Source organism: Somniosus microcephalus, chromosome 1, assembly GCF_052327205.1.
Source record: "Somniosus microcephalus isolate GS21.2 chromosome 1, FLI_Smic_1.0, whole genome shotgun sequence".
NCBI lineage: Eukaryota > Metazoa > Chordata > Chondrichthyes > Squaliformes > Somniosidae > Somniosus > Somniosus microcephalus.
In genome coordinates this window covers 59,019,192-59,044,198 of record NC_140987.1, presented here as the reverse complement: position 1 = coordinate 59,044,198, position 25,007 = coordinate 59,019,192, and the positions used below count along the sequence as shown (strand labels likewise).

Genomic DNA, 25,007 nt, shown 5'->3' with positions numbered 1-25,007 from the left:
GCCATTGAGAATAAGGTCGACAAGACAAAAGCCGGAGGAATTGGTGGTCAGTGTCGTCAGAGCCATTGCAATTTCCCTGTCTGAGTGGTAAATGCGGAGTTTTAACTTACTGACAGCCCGCTCACTAATGAAGCTGTCAGAGCTGCATGAGTCGATTAGTGCACTCAAAATGTGTCCATTTACCAAAACCTTCGTGGCTGCATAGGACAGACTTTGGGGAAAAACAGCTGTGATGGGAGATGGGGCAGTTTTACCCTTGACAGCTGTAATCTTAGTAGTGGTTCTTGGGGGAGGAGCAGTTTTATAGATTGCAGCTGTAACCTTAGTAGCGGCTCTTGGGGGAGGAGCAGTTTTATAGCTAGTAGCGGCAAAACTAACAGGAGCTCTCGACCGGTAGACCTTAGAAAAGTGGCCTTTCTTACTAACAGTGGCTCTTGACTGGCATACCTTAGAAAAGTGACCTTTCTTGCTGCAATGATTGCAGGTCACGTTACGAGGACAAAATTTCCTATAATGGAACGCACCTCCACAGAAGAAACACTTCCTTCCAGATTGCCAAGATGCCGCTAGGGCGGGGTCGTCATCAGTGTAGGTTTCTAGGGTAGGGTTGTCATCAGCTGGGTTGGAGTCGTCATCCATGAGGGCTTCCGCCCGAGGCCTATCGAAAGAGTCACTAAAAGTGATAGCAGCAGCCCGTGCACGTGGTGAAAGATAGGTGTCTGCATTCCTCTTTGCTAAGTCCAGAGAACATGCCTGGTCATAGGCAGCCTGTAACTTGAGGGTTTTATTCTCCAACAGACACTGATGTATGAAGGGAGATGCAATCCCATTAATAAAGGAATCACAATTAACTCCTCCTGGTACTGCTCAGCTGTAACAGCTTTAAGATTACAACCCTTACTGAGCCTGCGAAGTTTCTGAAGGAATTCGTCAAGTGATTCCCCGGGTTGTTGTCGAGTTGTGGCCAGTAGATGCCGAGCAAAAATTTCATTTGGGGACTTGACATATAGCTGCTGTAGTATTTGGATAGCGGCATCACAGTCTACACAGTCTTCGATATAATCAAACACATGAATCACAGAAACCCCACAGTGCAGATAGAGGCCATTTCGGCCCATCGAGCCTGCGCCGACACATATCCCACCCTATCACTGTAACCCCACGTATTTAATTCCCCTAACACTAAGGGTCAATTTATCATAGCCAATCAACCTAACCCGCACATCTTTGGACTGTGGGAGGAAACCGGAGCACCCGGAGAAAACCCACGCAAACACGGGGAGAATGTGCAAACTCCACACAGACAGTCGCCCGAGGCCGGATTCGAACCCGGGTCTCTGGCGCTGTGAGGCAACAGTGCTAACCATTATGCCACCGTGCGGGGATACATAATTAGCAAGTATCTCTAATTTATCAGGAACATTCTCACCACACACCCTGAGGAAGTTGCTGAAAGTACGATACCAGTGTTTCCATACCTTAGCAGCTATAAGTGAATTCGGGTCCAGGTCGATCGGTCGGTTCTGAGTAGTTTCTCCATGATGGATCGATTACTTGTCTGAGTTCCCTTCTACGGTTCGAGTCGTAGCTGGCTGTTCCCGAAATCACCCAAAGCATGGAGTCGATATCAAGTTGATTAAATTGACGTAATAAAACTCACTACGCACTTGGTTTGAGCATAAAGCAAGGCTTTAATCAACTTGTTTCAGAACATGGAGGTCTAGTTGTACTTCACTAGTTCCTTGTCTTACAAAATGTCTCTGGAAAGTTGGGCCTACGCCCGAGTATTTATACTCCTTGGACGGCGCCACCAGCTGGCCGTCCAGCGTTATTTCACAAGTAGTTTCTTGATGAATGATGAGATTTATAACAGCCCCTTTAAATTTTCTTTCAAACAACGCGTCATCAGACGTGAGAAACTGACAGCCACCAACAATTGCCTGGAGGGACCCGCACGTCGGCCGTAACGAGGCCAATCAACACAAAATGGCAAGTTCTGGGAAGTGGCTGCCGGGAGCGGGTCGGAAAGCCTCCGAGCAGCGGACCCGCACTCAGGCCGCCTCCATTAGTAAAATTGCGGCCATAGGTTTTAAAGAATGAGTGTCTTAAAGGAGGACAGAGGTAGAGAGGCGGAGAGGTTTAGGGAGAGAACTCCAGAGCTTAGGGCCTGGACAGCTGAAGGCACGGCCACCAATAGTGGAGCAATTAAAATCGAGCCTGCGAAGAAGCCAGAATTGGTGGAATGCAGAAATCTCGAGGGTTGTAGGAGGTTACAGAGATAGAAAATAAAGAAAGACTTGCATTTATATAGCATCGTTCATGATCATAGGACGTCCAACGCTCTTTACAGCCAACTAAATACTTAAGAAGTGTGGTCACTGCTATAATGTAGGAAAGGCGACAGCCAATTTGCACACAGCAAGCTTTCACAAACAGCAATGTCATATTGACCAGATAATCTGTTTTAGTGATGTTGATTGAGGGATAAATATTGGCCAGGACACCGGGGATAACCCCCCCAGCCCCGCTCTTCTTCGAAATAATGCCATGGGATTTTTTACGTCGACCTGAGAGAACAGAAAGGGCCTCAGTTCAATGTCTCATCTGAAAGACGGCATCTCCGACAGTGCAGCACTCCCTCAGCACTGCACTGGAGTGTCAGCCTAGATTTTTGTGCTCAAGTCGCTGGAGTGGGACTTGAACCTACAACCTTCTGACTCAGAGGCGAGAGTGCTGCCCACTGAGCCACGGCTGACAGCTCAGGGAGGGGCAAGGCCACGGAGAGATTTGAAAACAAGGATGGAATTTTAAAATCGGGCATTGATGGACCGGGTGCCAATGTAGGTCAACGTGGTGAACTAAGAGTAAAGTGACTGAACAGACAAAATGCTCTATTGCTATAATACAGCATTCCAAAACACCAATCAGAAAAAAACCTGCTCAAGTTAAGAAAAGGAAACATATATCCAATAGACATATTCTGAAAACATCAGCACGCCCAAACTTAGAAAACACTGCGCCTTCGAGAAAACTATTAATGCAAAGGCTGTGGTGGGCTCACACTCCACCTATGGCGGAATAGGCTTGAGGGGCTGAATGGCCTACTCCTGTTACTATGTTGTTCCACTGCCAACGTGGGCGGGGCTGAGCCACTGCCTGGCCTTACCCGAGTGGAACCATTCTACTTTAGATAACGTAAAGCTGTGAAGGAATAGCCATATTCAGAAAAATACACCATCCTATGAACAAAATTCTGACTTTATTAAAACATGACAAACTGGGTTTAAAAATCTAAAAGCCTCAATAACACAAAGCTGTAAACAGCATACAGGCTTTTGAGGTAAGATCAGTTGTTGACACTGAAACAATAGCCCTATTGAAGCAGAGGGTTAGAGCTTCCAGAAAGTCTGAGCTTTGCAGGGAACACAATGAAATGCCCAGTTAAAAGTGTCATAAACCAACACTTTGAAATAAATCACATAAATTAAAGAAACATATGCCTTCATAAATATGACATCAAATGAAAGACAGGAGACATAATTCTTAATACAACCAACTGAGGTGGCATGGGGGACAATGGTGCATCTGGTTGAAGTGTTTTTAATTTATATGTTGTAAAAAGATACAAACAGAAGACTTTCATAAATATGACATCAATAGATGCACCAAGCAATCACATTGTTTTTGTGTTGAACTTGGAACACCTAGGAGACATGAAGTCTGCTTACAACCAGCTGATATGACTTAAGATTTGAACAGGAGACGTTTGTAAAAATGACATCAATAGAACCACTGCTGTCACATTGTTTTTATGATAAGTTTTGAACACCTAAAAGGTAGAGACATGATTCTGCAAGCTAACAGCTGAACTGACTGTAAGAATAGAAAGGGTCAACAGAAATATGACTAGAGATAATTAGCTTACATCAGCAGAAAACTTCAAAGGATATGCCACTGAGAAAGAATATAAATATAGAACTTTCAAATGGGAAGACAGAAGTCGCTGGAAGGGGCAAAGCGATTCTCAGACTTCAGGGGCAATCTCTGTCAGTTTTCAACTCTAAGTCTCGGGATTAAAGGTATTTGATTTTGGTGGATATCCTGGATTAAGACCAAGTAAGAAATGTAAAAATGTAACGAAGTTAAGATTTGAGAATAAGGATCTCTGATAAGAATTGTAAAGATTTGTATTTTGAACTGTTAATGTTGCGACTGAATCACCAGCTGATAACTGCATATCAGTTCTTTACTAAATCTATATTTTTTTAGAATTGTACTTCTGTATCAAACTCGTAAACTCAATCTCTGTACACTCTTTGGTGAGGAGTTGCAGAATTCTGGGGGAGTTTTCCGGATCCTCATAATATCTGGAAGGTTACAGTCTAGTTACATTTATTAAAAGTGCTATCTGGAGGACGGTAACATCTTCGGGTCATTCCTTTCCTTTAGGGAGAGACAGTCTGGACCTTTAGACCCAATTAAGCGTCTTTTAGGATTCGTCTATTTCTAACTTTAGTTGAAGGTGAACATCTGGGGAATACGCCTGATCCGGGGTAGCCCGAAAAGGGCTAGGACCAGTAATTATCTCTTCAAAGCAGCCTATGGGATTATAGCTTTCAGTAATCTGTACACATGAAAACAATTCCTCACTAGAGATAATGGTGATAAGATAAAGTTCAGTGTTCACCACTACCTCCAATCTGATCAGCTTGCCATTATTTCTGGTGAGTAATATGTATATTTTTGTTGCTATCACTCCAGGCAGCCATTTAGAGAACTTTAGCACCTCGAGCAGTTTTAAAATGGGTGTATTTCTGAAAGTTTGCTGGTGCGTTTCCAATGAGTGCAGTTACGTGCAACTTCAGAACTGCAGAGAAGACACAACGGGCCAGATATTCCGATCCCTATGGGTGGGTACACACTGTGTGCCCACCCGTAGGGATATTGGAAATGCCGGTTTCAGGCATGCACTGCGCATGCGCTGGAAACCGGCATTTCCGATCGGTCAAGAAAACTAGACAGATCCTCCGGCTGCCCTGGAGAAGGGCCTCTACGGGCGGAGAGTTCCGCCTTTTGGAGACCATTTGCCCGCAGAAAACACTTACAATTCTTGAGCCTGGTAAAAGCAGGCGTAACGCCTGCTTTTACCAGGATAAGAGTTGAAAAAAGTTTTTTTTTTTTTTTTTTTTTTTAATTTCCACTGATTTACATAGAAAATAGGAGCAGGAGTAGGCCATTCAGCCCCTCAAGCCTGCTCCGCCATTCAATGCGATCATGGCTGATCATCCAAATTCAGTACCCTGTCTCTGCTTTCTCCCCATACCCCTTGATCCCTTTAGCCTTAAGAAATATATCCAACTCCTTCTTGAATATATTTAAGAATGAATTGGCCTCTACTGCCTTCTGTGGTAGAGAATTCCACAGGTTCACCACTCTCTGGGTGAAGAAATTCCTCCTCATTTCTGTCCTAAATGGCTTACCCCTTATCCTTAGACTGTGACCCCTGGTTCTGGACTCCCTGACCATCGGGAACATCCTTCCTGCATCTAGTCTGTCCAGTCCGGTCAGAATTTTATAAGTTTCAATGAGATCACCTCTCATTCTTCTAAACTCCAGCGAGTATAAGCCCAATCGACCCAATCTCTCCTCATACATCATTCCTGCCATCCCAGGTATCAGCCTGGTGAATCTTTGCTGAACTCCTTCCATGGCAAGAACATCCTTCCTCAGATAAGGCGACCAAAACTGCACACAATACTCAAGGTGTGGTCTCACCAAGGCCCTGTACAACTGCAAGACATCCTTGTTCCTGTACTCAAACCCTCTCGCTACGAAGGCCAACATACCATATGCCTTCTTAACCGCTTGCTGCACCTGCATGCTTACCTTCAGCAACTGGTGCACAAGGACACCCAGGTCTCGTTGCACTTCCCCTTCTCCCAAACTATTGCCATTCAGATATTAATCTGTTTTCTTGTTTTTGACACCAAAGTGGATAACCTCACATTTATCCACATTATATTGCATCTGCCATGCTTCTGCCCAATCACCCGACCTGTCCAAATCATTCTGGAGTTTCCCAGCATCCGCCTCACAGCACACACGCCCACCCAGCTTTGTGTCATCTGCAAATTTGGAGATATTACATCTAGTTCCCTTGTCTAGATCATTAATATATATTGTGAATAGCTGGGGTCCAATGACCGATCCCTGCGGTACCCCACTAGCCACTGCCTGCCATTCGGAAAAAGACCCGTTTATTCCAACTCTTTGCTTTCTGTCTGCCAGCCAGTTCTCTATCCAAGTCAATACCTTGCCCCCAATCCCATGTGCCTTAACTTTACACGCTAATCTCTTTTGCGGGACCTTATCGAAAGCCTTCTGAAAGTCCAAATACACCACATCCACTGGTTCTCCCTTATCTATTTTACCAGTTACATCCTCAAAAAATTCCAGTAGATTAGTCAAGCACGATTTACCTTTTGTAAATCCATGTTGACTTTGTCCGATCCGGTCACTGTTTTCCAAGTGCTCTGCTATTACATCCTTTATAATGGACTCTAGCATTTTCCCCACTACCGAGGTCAGGCTTACCGGTCTGTAATTCCCCATTTTCTCTCTACCACCTTTTTTGAATAGTGGGGTAACATTAGCTACCCTCCAATCCATGTTCCAGATTCCATCGAATGTTGGAAGATGATCAGCAATGCATCTACTATTTCTAGGGCCACTTCCTTAAGTATCCTAGGATGTAGATTATCAGGCCCTGGGGATTTATCGGTCTTCAATCCCGTCAATTTCCCTAACACCATTTCCCTACAAATACTGATTTCTTTCAGTTCCTCCCTTTCATCAGACCCTATGTTCCCCGACATCTCTGGGAGGTTATTTGTGTCCTCCTTTGTGACGACAGAACCAAAATATGTATTTAATTGGTCTGCCATTTCTTTGTTCCCCATTATAAATTCCCCTGATTCTGACTGCAAGGGACCTACGCTTGACTTCACCAATCTTTTTCTCTTCACATATCTATAAAAGCTTTTACAGTCAGTTTTTATGTTCCCTGCAAGCTTACTCTCATATTCTATATTCCCCTTCTCAATTAATCCCTTTGCCCTCCTTTGTTGAATCCTAAACTGCTCCCAATCCTCAGGTTTACTGTTTTTTCTGGCCAATTTATATGTCCTCTCCTTTACCATTTAAAAATACTTTTAAAAAAAGGTAAGTTTAGTTTTAGCTCCGTAAAAAAATGTAATTATTTTTTTCAAAAATGTAAAGTTTTGTTTAAAATATTAATTTATTTGTACTTTCAAGTCATTTTAAAAATGTGATTTAAAAAAAAATTATTTAAAGTTTTACTATGTTTTGGGGGAGATCTCCATTCATATATTTTACAGATCTTCCTGTCAAATGTATGAAGGGAGATTCCCTTCTTTGATCGGCTCCCCATGGCCCACGTGATTCCAGGGATGCTGCGAACTACCTGCGCCTCTGGGATACATGGGCCCTGCGCACTGGTATTTTGGAGAGGCCCAGCATTGGAACTGTGCGCCTCCCGGGAGCCCTCAGGTAAGGGCGCAGATTTTTCCAGATCGCAGTCCTCCGCCCGCGGGAGGCCTGCGATCGGAATATCTGGGCCAACGTGTTAAAATTCACCGTGGACTATTTGGGGGAGTGGGGAAAATGTAGCAAACTTTCTAGATTAAAAAAAAACCTTCCACAGATAAGAACAAGATTCTCATTGTTTTCAGTAGCTTTTTTTACTTAGCAGACAGTCACATGGAAATGTAGATACAAAGCACTTACTGTCCTTCACAATCAATGAACTGAAGTCACCAGCACAGCTGACATACAGAGCATAGCACCAAGAGACTCCTGTAAACGGTGGATGCTGCCCAATCAACTGGCTCTTGCGCCTTTGTTGCTTCAAGTACTTTCTATTCATTCAGAAACCTTAACCCGATTATTATTCCAGAAGGTTCTCATCATTGCTAGTGGGTAGTCTATCTGCCGCAATTGGATTTGACCAGCAGAACAAAATAACCTCAATAATTGCAAACTTGCTCAATCCTAAAACCCTGCTGATGATAAGAAGAAACCTTGCGATGGGGCTGCATTGGAAGTCAGTCTTTTAACTCTACTAACTTTATTCTGCTCACTTAGAGAGAGCTGCAGTTTACAAACCCTTTACCATCCCCAAACTATGGCTGGCTGAAAGACAGAAAGCAGAAGGTGGAAAGTGGGGTCCCACAAGGATCAGTGCTGGGAACACTGTTGTTCACAATTTATGTTGAATATTTAGACTGTGGAATCAAAAACGCAATTTCTAAATTTGAAGAGGACACCAAATTAGGGGGCGGGGAGGAGATAGTCAACACCGAGGGGGACTGCAACAAATTACAAGAAGACATTAATAAACATGCAGAATGGGCATATAATTGGCAAATTAATTTCAACACAGATAAGGGTGAGGTATTAAAATTATAAGAAAAATAAGGTCATATAATACTTGGAAAATAAGAATCTAAATGGGGTAGAGGAGCAAAGTAATCTGTGAGTTCAAATACATAAAATCACTAAAAGAAAGACTTGCATTTATATAGCACCTATCATGACCTCAGGACGTCCCAAAGTGCCTCACAGCCAATGAAGCACTTTTTTTTTTTTTTTGAAGTGCAGTCACTGTTGTAATGTAGGAAATGTGGCAGACAATTTGCACACAGCAAGCTCCCACAAACAGCAATATAAGATAGTCACCAAGAAATCAAAAAGAGAATTCAGAAGAAACTTCTTTACCCAGAGAGTGGTGAGAATGTGGAACTTGCTACCATTGGGAGTGGTTGAGGCAAATAGTATAGATGCATTTAAGGGGAAGCTAGACAAGCATATGAGGGAGAAGGGAATAGAGGGTTCTGCTGATGGAGTTAGATGAGGAAAGACGGGAGGAGGCTCGAGTGGAGCATAAACGCCAGCATGGACTGGTTGGGCCGAAGGCCTATTTCTGTGCTGTATATTCTATGTAATTCTATGAATTACCAATAGATGGGACACCTCCCAATTTGGAACAGGATAACCCTTAGAGTACCGAGAGGAGCTTTCGGTTTTAAACAGAGGTATACCTTCTCTTTCATATAAAAATCCACAATTTCCTGATGAAGCATTACAAAACAGAATTACAGAACTGTGCAAAGGCAGGGAACATTAATTTAATGTTCAAGAAAGGCATACTAAACAGGTTGTGCATTGCTGGTTACAGAGTTAGAAACAAAATAAAAGGCAGAAAAGGTAGAACAAAAATAGATCAAAAGAAAGAGAAACGGTAACAGTCAACATTTCACTGCTCTTACAGGCAATCTCTTCTGCAGTAACAAAACCTGCTGCGGCGAGCTTTGAAAAAGGTGCAGTCAACCTTAAGTGATTACCTAGGTAACCAGAAACCACCAACAGAAACCCTTAAGCCATTATCCAAGTAACAAATTACAGATAAATGCCACTAAAGCCCATCTTCAGAGTTAATAACCAAGTTGTCCCTGGACCAGATTTGCACAATTTCTTGGGCGTTTCTGGTGGAATTCAGATTAAGCAGGATCAGTTTGGCTGCATCAAAGTTTGGCCGATGACCTTCCTCCCACTGCATACCACAGCTTCTGAGCATGGATATGATTGGAAAAACAAAGCAGTCAGACCCAAGATAAAGCTCTCGCAGCCGAAGGTCAGAAGCAGAACCTGATGCAGCTGAACTGATTACTCCTGCAGCAGAAACATGAGAATGAGCAACTGTGGAAACCTGGCCTTGAAACAACTTTGTTATTCATTCCAAAGATGGACTTATTATTAGTGGTATCTGTCGGTCTGTAATTGAAGTTACTGAGGTAACAGGTTTAGAATTTTTATTAACTTGTTGATTTCTGGATGGTGTTATTAGGCAAGGCTTTAAGATTTTAGTTAATTTTTAAAAAAGTGACTTTTTGCCTTTTTATGCCTGCTTTTCAAACAATTCTATAACTATCAGTTTATAGACCATTTTTGGGGGATATCTGTCTTCAGAACAATGAACCCACTGCACTTACAAGATAGACTAATAAGATAAACTAGAAACACATCTAAATTATGTTACTTTAGGAAAGACCTCGACACAAAAATGATGCTGAAGTCCCCAAAAGGACAATATGAAGCAGTCAATTGGATTCGTTGTTAAATAGCATTACCTTTGTGAAAGGTGTCCTGATCAGGTATATAGAAAGCTCCTGCACACATTCCACCCAACACCACAAGCTTCACAAACCAGAACCTAGACACAGAACACAGACATTAACACGCCGATAAATAAAAGCCTTATTCTAAAATGGAACTGCCATGTTGTCATTCATCAAACAGGCCCACAGGCCTTAAATGACACTGACCCATTGTGGAGGTATGCTCGGCAATCTTTACTGGTTTTCACATTGATCATCAGGATGAAGAAAAAGAAGAAGAATATGGCCATTCCGAAGCAGACCTTGTAAACAGCGGAGTAGCCGACAAGCCTTTCACAACCAGCACCCGCCTGAATAGTGTTACAAAATTCATTATAGAAGGGAACCTGGAAAAAGGAGAGCAAAATGAATAAAAGGTCACTGTTTCCTACCATTGTCTGATCACTGCCCCTGTATTTCACCTACACCTTGTATTCTGCCTCGTGTTGGTCCATCACAGAGCACCATGTCTATGCCCGTGAAAGGATCTGTCCAAACCATCTTGGCCAGTGGCTGAAGGATATAGAAACAATAAACAGCTACTACAAGGGAATCAAATGTAAGAACATGCAATGAGGTCAAATTTTGATGGAGTGCTAATATTGCAATGTTTGCTCACCGGGGGTTAATAAAATAATTATCACCCAGTGAGAAAACAATAAACTATAAGTGCTAAATAGCTCTAAAACTTTATTGTGCTCACTTAGAGAGCAGCAGTTTGCCAAACCCATTAGTACAATGCTCGTTATTCTTTGCTTACAGTTCCTGCATTGTTCTCAAAACTATTCCCATCTCAGAATCCAAAGGAGAGGAGGAAGGTTCAAGCTGAGCTTTGAAACATTTTATTCTGTACAGCACTGCAACCTTAGCTTTTAACCGATTGTGTTAAATGTTGTCCGTACTGAATATTTAATCCTTTACCATCCCAAAACTATAAATTCCCAATAGATGGACACTTCCAATTTGGAACGGGATAACCCTTAGAGTACAGAGAGGGCCTCTTGGTTGTGAACAGATATACAAGTTCTTTTTCATATAAAAATCCACAATTCTCTGATGGAGCATTATAAAACAGAACACTCCCAACACTTAGTATTTTATTGTCAGTTTATGCTCTCCCGCCACCATGTCATTTGGGACTTTCTAAAATGAAACACAGTTCAGCAAGAGTCTAGATGAGGGTTAAACACAGTTCAACAAAATCCAAAACAGCAGTCACCAGGTACAGTAGTGTAGTGGTTATGTTACTGAACTAGTAATCCAGAGGCCTGGACTAATAATCCGGAGAACGTAAATTCAAATCCCACCATGGCAGTTTGAGAATATGAATTCAGTTTAAAACAAAACCTGAAAATTAAAAAAAAGCTAGCATCAGTGAAAGTGACCATGAAGCTGCTGGATTATTGTTAAAAAACCCAACTGGTTCACTAATGTCCTTCAGCGAAGGAATAAATCCTGAGACTTCAGTGAACTATTCAAATATTGCATTATCAATTTAGATTTTATAGATTTTACTTCATTTCCTTAGATATTATTAAGTTGTACAACTTCCATATTTTTGATTTGAGTCAGTATGTAAAGTCCCAATAAAGTCCCCAATTGGTGCTAAATCTTCTACCCGGCAATCCAGGATTTATTGGAGCTGAATGTGGTTACAGACAGTGCTGGTAAGTGTCAGCGCAGCGACGTGACAATTTGTCAGAGAGCATACATCAAGCTGGCCTCAAAGACGTAATGGCATGATTGGTTACTTACATGCGTCTTCAACGCTAAACCCACAGTTGGCGACATCATGAGGAAGCAGACGATGGTTCCTAGAATGTGGTAGAGAGTATACATGACTCGGGTCCCCGTGGAGGTTTTAATATTTGGGCAGCAGCTGCAGCAGAGAGAGCAATCGCTGGAGCCACAGCAACAGGCCAGCTGAGGGTAGAAAGGAAATGAAAGTTTCTAATAACTTATTGAAAAATCGGTTACATCAGATATAAACATTAATCGGTTCTTCACAAGATCGGTTCTAATGGTAACACAAGAACACAAGAAATAGGAGCAGGACTAGGCCATTTGACCCTTTGAGCCTGCTCCACCATTCAGAAATAAGATCATGGCTGACCTTCTACCTCATCTCCACTTTCCTGCCCTATCCCCATATCCCTTGATTCCTTTAATATTCAAAAATCTATCGATCTCTGTCTTGAATATACTCAACGACTGAGCCTCCACAGCCCTCTGGGGTAGAGAATTCCAAAGATTCACCACCTTCTGAGTGAATATGTCAGCCCTTTGGCCAAATTTGCTCATCAGATTGAACCAGTTGCTACAATCCAATTTTGGAATCACTTCACAAGATGGATACGAATGAGAAAACCATTCAGCCCATTTCTGCTCATCCATGCCTACCATCCTCCAATCACAACACTTAGCTCATTCTTAAATGATTTCAAGGTTTTTGCCTCTATTACCTTATCCAGAAGAAAATACCATGTATTGATCATGCGTCGTATGATGACGAACTTCCTGGCATCAAGTCCCTAATTTGCCTTTACTAGTGTGAACCTGAGTCCCCTTATTCTAGCCCAAAGTTGATACAGTAGATTGTGGCACTAAAACATTCAGCACATTTGCAGGCCGATTACCCAATGTTATGAGTTTAAGCCTGTCAAAAAGTACAGCAGGGCGAGAAGTTGAGAATAATGACATTAGATTGTCAAGTAAAAAGGACAAGCATTAGTGTCTCTGACGCTGTATTTGGAGTTTAAACTCAGTTTGTCCAGGCTGCACGATTGTCCATGACTGTGAGTTCTGTCTCCTGATCAACATTTCTCCCTCAGCCCAACATCAGGGGAATAAAACATATCCACTGGGCATTCAAACCACACGAACTTGTGGGATCTTCCTGTGTGCAAAATGAGTGCCTACGTAACAGCAAACATTCTACCTCAAAGCAAGTAATTATACGAAAGCACTTTGGGACAACCCTGTGAAACATGACGCAATGCTATAAAAGTGTAAACATCAAAGTCAGAGTTCTGGGGACACACCAACAGCAAGTGGAGTGACAAATGGTAAAAATAAATCTCTGCTTATTATAGAAACTTCATCAAAATATAATGCAATCAAAATACAGGCAATAAGAATTCTACCACCGTTTTATCAGGGCTATGGGGAGAAGGCAGTGCACTAGGATTGGATTCACCTAGCAGAGCCGGCACAGACACAAAGGGTTGGATTTTCATTCAGGAGTCGGGTAGGAGGCGGGACTACAACTTTCGGGGTTGTAGTCCCGCCTCCCTCGAGATGTGGCCAATCCACGCGATTTTAAGTTGATTGACCTTGTTGAGCCCGCCCAGTGGGCTCAGCAGGTCAATTAAGGGCCACCTGGCAACAGGTGACGTCAGAGACAGAAATTTCATGTCAAGAGGTTTTGACAGATGAAATATCAGCGTTTCACAGCTGTTTGAAGCTGTCAAACACTGACAGTCTTACTTCTAACCTGAGTCCTTCTCCACAGACTCAGTTAGAAATCTCTCCTGCACAGAAAGCTGAAGGCTGTCACTTTTGACAGTTCGCAGCCATTCTGCTTTCTGTGCCGGTGAGATGAGGGACTCCTGAGACCTAAAGGAAGGAAGGCTGAAAGGGTAATTTAAACTTCTTTAAACACACCAAACACACTTATCTTTGCACTCATGCACACATCACTCACCTGAACACCGACATCTCGACCCCTCCAAGTCCTTCATCCCGACGACCCGCCTCCTCTAACTTGGCGTGGTTTGGAGCCGTCGGGAATCCCACACTTCAACCTTACAAATAGGGATTAGGCTAAAAACTGCCCGTTAACTACCTGTTAACAGGCAGTTAATTGGCACTAATCCCTTCCCGCCTCAGGTAGGCGGGTCCCAGTGCGGGGTGGGTAACCGCCTCCTTTGAAACTGGCATGGAGGCGGGTTGGGTGCGGGACCCGATTTCAGGATTTTAACCCCCCACACGCCTCCAATCCTGACTCCACGGCCCAATGAAAATCCTGCCCAAAGGCTGCGATTTCCCCATCCTCGGCAGGTCCGGGGTGGGCGACGTTGGTGGCGGGTCCCGACCCCGCTGCTGGTTCGAGCCCGCTGTGTAGAATGACTTTACGTTGATTGGGCTGGTTAAGCCCGCCCAGCATGTTTCCCAGCCAATTGAAGGAAATGGGTCTGATGATGTCATTTGATGACACGTCATCAGCCAGTTTCCTTAAAGGGACCATGAGCAAATTTATTTTGGCAGTTGTGTCGTCAGTGTTCTACAGCATTGAGGTGTTGCAAACACTGCACAGAGGTGCAGGGCTCCACCCAGGCTCTCCCATGACTCCCTCCATATGCTTACCTCATCCTGCTGTGCCTCTCATCACACCCCCATCACTCTGCCTTCCCTACCCTACTCCTGCACATCCTTACTCACACCAACTTACCTTGCACCTCCACCCACCCCTCTCTATCTACATTATCACTTCCCCATCTCACTAGCCACCCCTCACACTCACCCTCATCCTAGTCCAATCATACCAATTAACAACACATGAGGGTAGGCACTTGGGTGTTTTAGCCAATGTTCATGTAATGTTTCTGTTAATGTGGTGTCAAACATTGAAATCTTTATTTTCAACACCTTGCGTTCTTGGACAGATTTGTGTGAACCTTAGGAAGTTGCTTAATGAGTTGCAGTGAATGGCAAGACATAACAGTTCCCCCCACAATGGCGATGAGTGTGAAAGGAATGGCTTGGGCATTGTAGGGATGCTTTATGGTGTTGTTGTGGGGTGGTGCCAACCTGGCACATCATGTGGCATCCAGGGTATACAGCGTCAAGTGAAGTAAATCTGGTCATGGTGAGGCCATCCCTGGCGTCCCGGGCAGCAATGTAGTTGGGTGCTGATGCCCTGTGTTCTGTGCAGCATCAGTTGATTGCGGAGAAAGTTGGTGTTGTTGTTGGGGCTGATCCTGGTGAGATTCTGAGGACCAAGGTGAGATAGTTTCAAGGGCACTGATGCTGATGTAATAGATGGCAGGTGAACTTGAGATGACAGAAGCGATCTGTCAATGGTGAGAGAGGTTGTTCCTATGAGGTGACAGTGGATAGGGAGTTTGCTCCAAACACTTGCAAGCTGCATAAAGCTCAATCTGTCTTCCAAATGCAGTAAGCAACAGCTTCTGAGCTTGGAAAGTGAACAGCTGTGAGATGGGAGCTTTTATAGCACGTTTTCAGCTGTCAAGTAATGAGATGATCCCATGGTCATACAACTCCCGACCTCCTCACCGGACGTGATCCCCGAGCAGCGTGGACTCTGTGGACAACTTCGTAAAATGGTACGGTGAGCTCAAAATACTTCTTAATGGGCTGTTAACAAGCTCATAATGACCTGAATTGCCTCCCTCGCCACTGCGTGTCGGGTCTGTTCAGCCCTGACAGACCCGACATCTGGGAAAGTCGCGTGGCGGGGTCCCGACCCGCAGTCAAAAGAATTTTTTTTCCCACCCAACCCACCACTAATCGTGCCTTGCCCACTGATGCCCCCCCCACCCGAAAAATTCCCCGATCGGCTTCTTCCGCACTGCAAACTTCTATGAATCGATGGTCACCTCTCACTGTGCTCTTTAAATCATGCAACTCGTATATACTTTTTGAATCAATACTACGTGTAGCTCGTACAAATTTCAGGTCATAACGTGGAGGGAAATCTGCATTCAGATTCCAGAAAGCCCAGTACTTGGATACGTGCAACACTCGATCTCTCTCACTCTTCCCCTTCCCCTGCGAGATTCACATTAGGCTGTTCTTGCATATCTCCTAACAGCTTATCATACAGCAGCATCAGCAGAGATCTGGGAGTGGGCCACCTGACCCCCCCAGAAATATAAGCACTTTTTAGGTCATAGACGGTACAAGGTCCTGTGGGACCAGTGAAGGACACAGGGACATCTCATCTCAGCAGCACAGTATTTGGAAAGTTCCGTTCACATCAAAATAAGCTTACACTAGCGTAGAAAAAAAAATAAAGATCTCAGAAAGCCACAAATGAAAAACATTTTGAGAGTTTTGCATCCATAGAACTGTAACAAGGGGCGGGGAGACTATTTACATTTCACTTTTTGGTTATTTCTATTTCCATCTGTCTGCATATGTTTCACGTTAACATCAAATGTTTGCTTTTTTTTAATAACTTGTGCATGAAAGAAACACTCTTTCCTTTGAAAAATCTTGTACATGTGAATGTTTATGTAAGTATCCGGTCACATTAATTAAACCTTCCGCTTTCCCTCCCAACCTTCTGGACAAGCTGCAGTCAAGTACGGCAGTGTGCCGGTCACATACCAGAGTGTTGGGGCGACCGAGGTATGGGTTTTGGAGTCGGTGCGTTTGTACAGCAGCAAAAGGACTCCTCAATAAGTTTGTTTTTCGAGTTTGTACTCGTTTTCCCCATGTTTTCATATTAAACACATTGCTGGGGGAGATGGAAATAAAAAAAGAACCTTTTTTGGGTTGTGTGGCTGAACCTCTGGCAAATATCACATTAGAAACTTCTATCTAGAAATGGCTGGAAGAGGATAAAAATGCAACGGGAGATAGTTAAACTGGCCTGTCTGGGTAAAGTCATCAGTATTCATTACAATGGTGAGGGGGAGGGAGGCACAGCATTTTATTTCAGTGATTTATACAGGTCCCGATTAAGAACATAGGAAAGCATAGAACAACCACCAACCATTTTGTTTGATCCTTCCACAGACTACATACAATCTACCCTACCATGGACTCGACCACACACACTTAATTCTCACGACAACTTGTATTTTATAGCACCTTTAACGTAGTGAAATGTCCCAAGGCGCTTCACAGGAGCGTTATCAAACAAAATTTGACACCGAGCCACATAAGGCACATTAGGACAGGTGACCAAAAGCTCGTTCAAACAGGTAGGTTTTAACGAGTGGCTTAGGGAGGGAATTCCAGAGCCTTGGCAGCTGAAGGCACGGCTGCCAATGGTGAATGCGCAAGAGGAGCGCAGAGATCTCGGAGACCAAGCTTTTGGTCATCTGCCCTAATATCTCAAAAGCAAAATACTGCAGATGCTGGAAATTTGAAATAAAAACAGAAAATGCTGGAAATACTCAACAGGTCAGGCAGCATCTGTGGAGAGAACTAGAAAAAGTTAGAGATGTAACAGATTTTATGCAAGGGAAAGGGAGGAGGGGAGGAAAGAACAAAAGGGAAGGTCTGTGATAGGGTGGAAGGCAGGAGAGATTAAATGACAAAAGGTATGATTGTACAGAGCAAAAGCAGATGGTAATGGGGCAAGTAAAGAAACAAAAGATGGGTCCAGAAGAGGTGTAAATGGGAATAGCAGAATCATCAACAGTTGCCATCTGAAAAAATAGGGGCAGAGGTTATGATCTGAAATTGTTGAATTCTATGTTGAGTCCAGAAGGCTGTAAAGTGCCTAATAGAAAGATGAGGTGCTGTTTCTCGAGCTTACGCTGAGCTTCGTTGGAAGAGTGTAAGAGGCCAAGAACAGAGAGGTCAGAGTGGGAGTGGGGCAGAGAATTAAAGTGACAGGCGACCGGAAGCTCAAGGTCACACTTGTGGACTGAACGGAGGTGTTCCGCAAAGCGATCACCCAATCTGCATTTGGTCTCCCCAATGTAGAGGAGACCGCATCATGAGCAGCGAATACAGTATACTAAATTGTAAGAAGTACAAGTAAATCGCTGTTTCACCTGGAAGGAGTGTTTGGGTCCCTGGACAGTGGGAAGGGAGGAGGTAAAAGGGCAGGTGTTGCACCTCCTGCGCTTGCATGGGAAGGTGCTCTGGGAAGGGGAGGGTGTGTTGGGGGCGATTGAGGAGTGGACCAGGGTGTCCCGGAGGGAGCAGTCCCTTTGGAATGCTGAAAGGAGAGGCGAGGGGATGATGTGCTTGGTGGTGGGATCACACTGGAGGTGGCGGAAATGGTGGAGGATGATCCGTTGAATGTGGAGGCTGGTGAGGTGAAAGGCGAGGACAAGGGGAACCCAATTGTGGTTTCGGGAGAGAGGGGAAGGGGTGAGAGCAGAAGTGCGGGAAATGGAATGGATACAGTCGAGGGCCATGCCAACCACGGTAGAGGGGAATCCTCGGTTGAGGAAAAAGGAAGACATAGCGGAATCACTAGTATGGAAGGTGGCATCGTCAGAGCAGATGCGGCGGAGACGGAGAAACTGGGAGAATGGAATAGAGTCCTTACGGGAAGCGGGGTGGGAGGAAGTGTGGTCCAGGTAGCTGTGGGAGTCAGTGGGTTTATAGTGGATGTTTGTCGATAGCCTATCCCCAGAAATGGAGACAGAGAAGTCGAGGAAGGGAAGAGTCTGATGAAAGGTCATCGAGCTGAAACTTTAACTCTGTTTCTCTCTCCACTGATGCTGCCTGACCTGCTGACTGTTTCCAGCGCTTTGTTTTTATTTCAGATTTCCAGCATCCGCATTATTTTGCTTTTCTAATTTTAAGATTATACTCACTTGTTCTGGATTCCTCCAGGGAAAATAGTTTGTCTGTATCTACCCTATTAAATCCTTTAATACTTTTAAACATCTTGATTAGATCACCCTTCAACCGTCTGAACTCAAGCGAATACAAGCCATGTTATGCAACCTGTCCTCATAATTAACCCTTTAATCCCTGGTATCATTCTAGTGATTCGACGCTGTACCCTTTTCCGGAGGTTCGGTGCCCAAAACTGAACGCAGTACTCCAGATGGAGTCTGACCAAGGTTTTGAATTCCAGCCCCCTCGAGATAAAGGCCAACATTCCATTAGCCTTTTTGATTATTTTTTGTACCTGTTCACGAGCTTTTACTGATTTGTGCACCTGGATACCTAAATCCAAGTGATACTCCACAGCTCCTAGTCTCGCACCATTAAGAAAATATGTTGATTTGTCTTTCTTAGATCCAAAAGTGGATCAGCTCACACTTCCCCACATTGAAGTTCATCTTGCGTAGTTTTGCACACTCACTTAGTCTGTCTGCGTCCCTTTGTAACTTCCTACTCCCATCCACACAACTTATTGTGCCTCCTATTTCAGTGTGATCTGCAAACTTGGATATACAACTCTCGATTCCTTCAAGCAAGTGATTGATATTTATTGTGAAAGGCTGAGGCCCCAGCACAGACCCCTGGGGAACACCACTTTTCACATCCTGCCAATTAGAGAATGAATCCTTTATCCCTACTCTGTCTCCTGCCTCCCAACCAATACCGGTCCGTCACAAGGTTACCTCCAATTCCATGCGCTCCCATTTTGGGTAATAATCTCTTGTGCGGAACTTTATCAAATGCCTTCTGGAAGTCCATATATACACACAATATCCATAGACATTCCCCTGTCCACCATGCTCGTGACTTCCTCAAAAAATTCAACTAGTCAGACATAACCGACCCTTCACAAATCAGTGCTGACTCTCTTTGATAAGCTAATACTTGTCCAAGTGCTCAGTCACTCTATCTCTGATGTTAGGTTCCAGTAACTACCCCACAATTGATGTTAAACTGACAGGTCTGTAGTTATTGGGTTTCTCGCTCAATTCTTAAAAAGTTAATGATGCCATAAACTAAACGTCACGAGCACAAAATACTTCACAATATCATCAAAGGGCTGTGCCTACATCACAATGTTGAGCTTTTACAATAGGCAATTATACAAACAGCAGGAGCTAGGACCCGAGCCAGCAGACGAAGAACAATATAAAAAAGTGGTTTAACAGGCGTGGTTTTCCTTTAGATGCAGAACTGTGAGAAAGCCCGGTGAACAGCAGGGTACCAACTTGTGCAAAAGTTTAGACAAAAAGAGCAGTCTCGATAGGTTACAGAATTCCCCGTATGTAAACAGTAGAGGGGGGATAACAGCAAGCATGCAATATTACACATATAGAGGAGTAGGCTTCATTGGAAATCTTCCTGTCCACTCTTAGTTAATAATCCCAGCCTGGATGCGAGGATACACTGTCTCTAAATCTGATCATTTTAGACGAAGAAAATTTATGAGCCATCACAGTGACTTCTTCCTCTAAATGTTATACCAAAGCCAATTGGTAGCTAGACACAAGGCAGACCTAGCCTTTTTTACATTTAATTGAATTAAATTTCCTTTATACATTAAAACAATATAAAAACTGCCAGTGAAATGAATGGAGGAAGAATCCACATGATAGCCTCTATGTGTGCCTGTCATATGGTTCAATCAAAGCTTTCTTGTGACCTAGTCAAAGTGCAGTTCTCCAACTGCATTATCAACTGAATGTTTTGTTATTCATTAACTAATTTGAAAAAAAATTCCAACTGCTTTTGATTTGTGACTCTCAGGCACCATAAGACAGAAATACAGATTACACGGCTGTCACTAACTCCACTCCACTAATGACACCAATATCGGCACACATCAATAATTACTAATATTTCACAGAACTGTATCAGTCCTCTAATGTAAATAAAATCTCCATTCCAGTAAAATACACACAAATAAGCTTCCTGTCTGCCCTGCTCTGAGTCATTGTGGGGTGTCGCTCAGCGTCAACAGATGTAGTAAAAGCAAAGTAAAGAACTCCCTGTCACAAATGGAACTGCTCCCGAGGCACCTCAGCGACGAAAATCAGGAGCTCTCAGGAATTCTCCAAAAATACGGGGGGGGGGGGGGGGGGAACCCAGATGATTAAGTTGGGATGCATTTCCAACCAGAAAATAAAATTGAACATTGTGGACACTCGACTTTAGTTGCAACGTGCTGTACGTCCATACGGGTCATTATCTTCTCATTAGTGGCTGGCGGCTCTTTACTTTGCAAAGCTCCAATCACATCTAGTCGAGAATGGATGATAAGGTAACTAACAAGAGGAGATGGCTCCATGTACATCTACATCCTCAATCGTGACCGAACCCAGCACATGAATGCAAGAGACAAGGCTAAAGTGTTTCAAGCGTCTTCAGCTAAAACGTGGACAATTCTACTTGACCTCCTCCTGAGGTCCCTACCATCTAGGATGCCAGTGTCCAATCAATTTGGTTCATTCCAAGGGACAGCAAGAAGTGACCGAGTGCACTGGACACGGCATAGACTATAGGCCCCGACAACATCTCAGCTGTAGTGATGAAGACCCGCACAACAAAGCTAGACACACCCGTAGCAAAGTTGTTCTAGTACAGCTACGACACTGGTATCTATCCAACAATCTGGAAAATTGTCCCGGGGATGCCTACTACAAAACACAGAATAAATCTAACCTGGCCAATTATCACTGGACTCAATATTCAGCCCCTCCATTACCGGTGCACTGTGGTTGCAGTATGTATGACCTACAGGCTGCACTGAAGCAACCCACCAAATTACTTCAACAGCTCTTCCCAATCCTGTGACCTCTACCACTAGGAAAGGCAAGAGCAACAATGGGAACAACACTGCCAAGGTTTCTTTGTCCTTTATATGTGAGCAACACTGTCAAGGCAATACTTACTGTCCACCCCTAGTTGCCCCGAGGGCATTAATAGACAACTACATAGTGTCAGCTGTGGCTCAGTTGGTTCAATAGCAAAATACTGCGGATACTGGAAATCTGAAATAACTACAGAAAGTGCTGGAAACTCTCAGCAGGTCAGGCTACATCGAAGAGAGGAGAAACAGAGTCAACGTTTTGGGTCAAATCCTTCGTCAGAACTGGAAAAGGTTAGGGAGGAGATTTTTAAGCAGGACTCAGAGTCAGAAGGTTGTGGGGTCAATTCCCACTCCAGAGACTTGAGCACAAAAATCTAGGCTGACACTCAGTGCAGTACTGAGGGAGCGCAGTCTTTCAGATGAGATCCCGTAGCACTATTTCGAAGAAGAGTAGGGGAGTTCTCCCCGGTTCAGGCCAATGTTTATCCCTCAATCAACATCACTAAAACAGATTATTTTGGTCATTATCACGTTGCTGTTTGTGGGACCTTGCTGTGAGAAAATTGGGTGCCGCGTTTCCTACATTACAACAGTGACTGCACTTCAAAAAGTACTTCATTGGCTGTAAAGCGCTTTGAGATGTTATGAGGTTGTGAAAGGCGCTATATAAATGCAAGACTTTCTTTCTAGTGAGGGTCTGGAGTCAAACGTAGGCCAGACCGGTTGTTTCATTTCACTGTAGGGCATTAGTGAAACACTTGGATTTTTTAACAAGAATCCAGTGGCTATTTTCAGATACCACTCCACAAATTGACTTCAATTTCACATTTGCCACAGCAGCATTTGAACTCACTAACAATACCATAATCACTAGACTACCGTACCCACATCACACACCATCCTGGCTTGGATGTTATTCTTCCATCGTCACTGGGTCAACATCCTGGAATTCCCTATGCCCAACACCACTGTGGGAGCAGCAGTTGAAGGAGTAGGCTCACTACCACTTTCTCAGGGTAACTAGGGAAGGGCAATACTTGCGGCCTGGTCAGCATCACCCACATCCCGAGAACAAAATGCAAATACCGAAGGATAATTTACTTAAAAGAGTAACTTTTCCCCTCCACTCCCCCCCCCCACCCAACCACCCCAACCCTACCACATCTGCAGCATGGACCAGAGACAAGTCCTTGTGTGGCTGGCAGTCATCTAGGAAGCCACAAGTGATTCTTCAAGGTAGGATAGAGTCAACACTTCAGGAAATAGCTAACTGGCTTAGTCACATCACCAATGCATCTGAATAGACGATGAATCAGCTGGGTCCCAACCACACACAGCTCAGTCTATATACAGGAAACTTTCGATTTACCGGCACCTAAATAACCAGAAATCTCGGTTAACCAGCAAAATTCAGGAGTAGGTTCAAGTAACTTTTATTACTTGCTTTCCTCCATTTGTTGCTGTGCAAGGGTGTGGCTGCAGCTGTTGCTAAGCTACAGAGACGCTTGCAACTTGTGGCCATTGTTCTGACGCTGCAACAGGGTTTGTTGCTTTATACGGAGCTCGCAGCTCTGTATCTTTTACTATAGCTTTCGGTTATCCGGAATTTTTGATGAACCGGCACCACGTCGGTCCCGTCTGTGCCAGATAAAAAAAAGTTTCCTATATAGTGTGTTGCCATCTCATACCTGGATCTGTAGGACAAGGCCATTTCTAGCGTAACATTTTTTTAAAAAACATAGCAGATAAGAAACCATAAGCTACATGTAGAATTTTTACTGTTTTGAAATAGAACAAACAAACAAATTGTATTACTGTTATCCCTACATGTATGAAGTTTAGAGGTTTTTACTGTGACTCTACAGGCTTGTTTTTAATTTAAAACTTATCAGATCACAGAATTCAAAGAGCATGCTGACAGATTTGAGTGTGCAGTGGCCCTTATTCATGCAACTTGGCACAAAAACTTTTAATTACCTCAATATTAGCATGCGATACTGAGTTTCCATGAGGCAGCTGCAGATCACAGCACTGTCTACCATAACAGCTGTACATTTCTGTAACAGTAGTCTAAACAAATCATTAATCAAGGGCAACCTCTATTTTTCATACCTTGTGCTTCTTTGAAAAAGTCTTAAATTACTATCAGTAAGAAGAAAGTTGCTGAAGACTTTCAAACAAGTTTCAATTTGTCCCTGCTCCTGACGTACAGTGTATGGCAGGATTCCATTAGATCTATTTTGATCTTTACAATATTGTATAGTAGCACAGGTTCGATAGAGATTTTTTTCTTTGATTTGCTATTTACGATCATCTTTTGGTCAACCAAGAGTCTGATATACACCTAAATACATCTCTGTGCTCAAGAGTCTCTAAACTAAGCTACTGAGAAATCCACATCGTAGAATTTCTGCTTGCCTGGGCAAACCACACTTGCCTCAGTCCAGAGAGCTTAAATACAGATTAGTAACAGCCAAAGCTTAGAAAGCTCCAAATACAGGAAACTCTTTTTTATCCAGCACCGACGAGACCGGCGTGGTGCCAGTTTATCAAAAAGTCCGGATTACAGAGAGGTATAGTAAAAGGTACGGGTGCCCCGTACACGGCCACAGATCCAGGCGTCCCTGTTGCATGGCAACAAGTGCAGGAACCCCGGCCACAGATCCAGGCGTCCCTGTTGCATAGCAACAGGCGCAGGAACCCCGGTTACACGGCCACAGATCCAGGAACGGCCACTAATATGAAGTAAAACTTACCTGAGCCTACTCCTGAATTTTGCCGGTTAACAGAGATTTCCGGTTATTTAGGTGCCGGTAAATCGAGAGTTTCCTGTATGTGCAAGGGTACTGCTGGACTTAACCAGTTCAAACTGTGTAGCTCACTAGAATCATACAGCGCAGGAGGCCATTCGGCCCATCATGCCTGTGCCGGTTTGTTGAAAGAGCTATCCAATTAGTCTCACTCTACTCCTTCCCCATAGCCCTGCAAATGTTTCCTTTTCAAGTATACTGTATATCCAATTCACTATTGAATCTGCTTCCTCCATCTTTTGAAGCAATGCATTCCAGATCATTACAACTCACCGCGTAAAAAAAAAAACTTCTCATCCCCCCTCTGGTTCTTCACCAATTATCTTACATCTGTGTCTTCTGGTTACTGACCCATCTGCCGGTGGAAACAGTCTCTCCCCATCTACACTATGAAAACCTTTCATAATTTTGAGCATCTCTATTAAATCTCCCCTTAACCTTCTCTGCTCGAAGAAGAACAATCTCAGCTTCTCTAGTCTCTCCTCATAACTGAAGTCCCTCATCCCTGGTAAATCTCTTCTTCACTCTCTC

At 43.7% G+C, this 25,007-nt stretch overlaps 1 protein-coding gene across 2 annotated transcripts in view; it reads right to left on the bottom strand.

Annotated features, from left to right (window-relative positions):
* Nucleotides 1–25,007, bottom strand: part of serinc5 (serine incorporator 5) — a 126,825-nt gene that overhangs the window by 80,329 nt on the left and 21,489 nt on the right. For both annotated transcript variants that reach the window (XM_085982034.1, XM_085982043.1), the window contains exons 2-4: nucleotides 11,991–12,158; nucleotides 10,404–10,582; nucleotides 10,209–10,291 (exon numbers count right to left, since the gene is read on the bottom strand). In XM_085982034.1, the coding sequence (XP_085838160.1) occupies nucleotides 10,209–10,291; nucleotides 10,404–10,582; nucleotides 11,991–12,158 (430 nt within the window). The remainder of the gene's footprint in view (nucleotides 1–10,208; nucleotides 10,292–10,403; nucleotides 10,583–11,990; nucleotides 12,159–25,007) is intronic.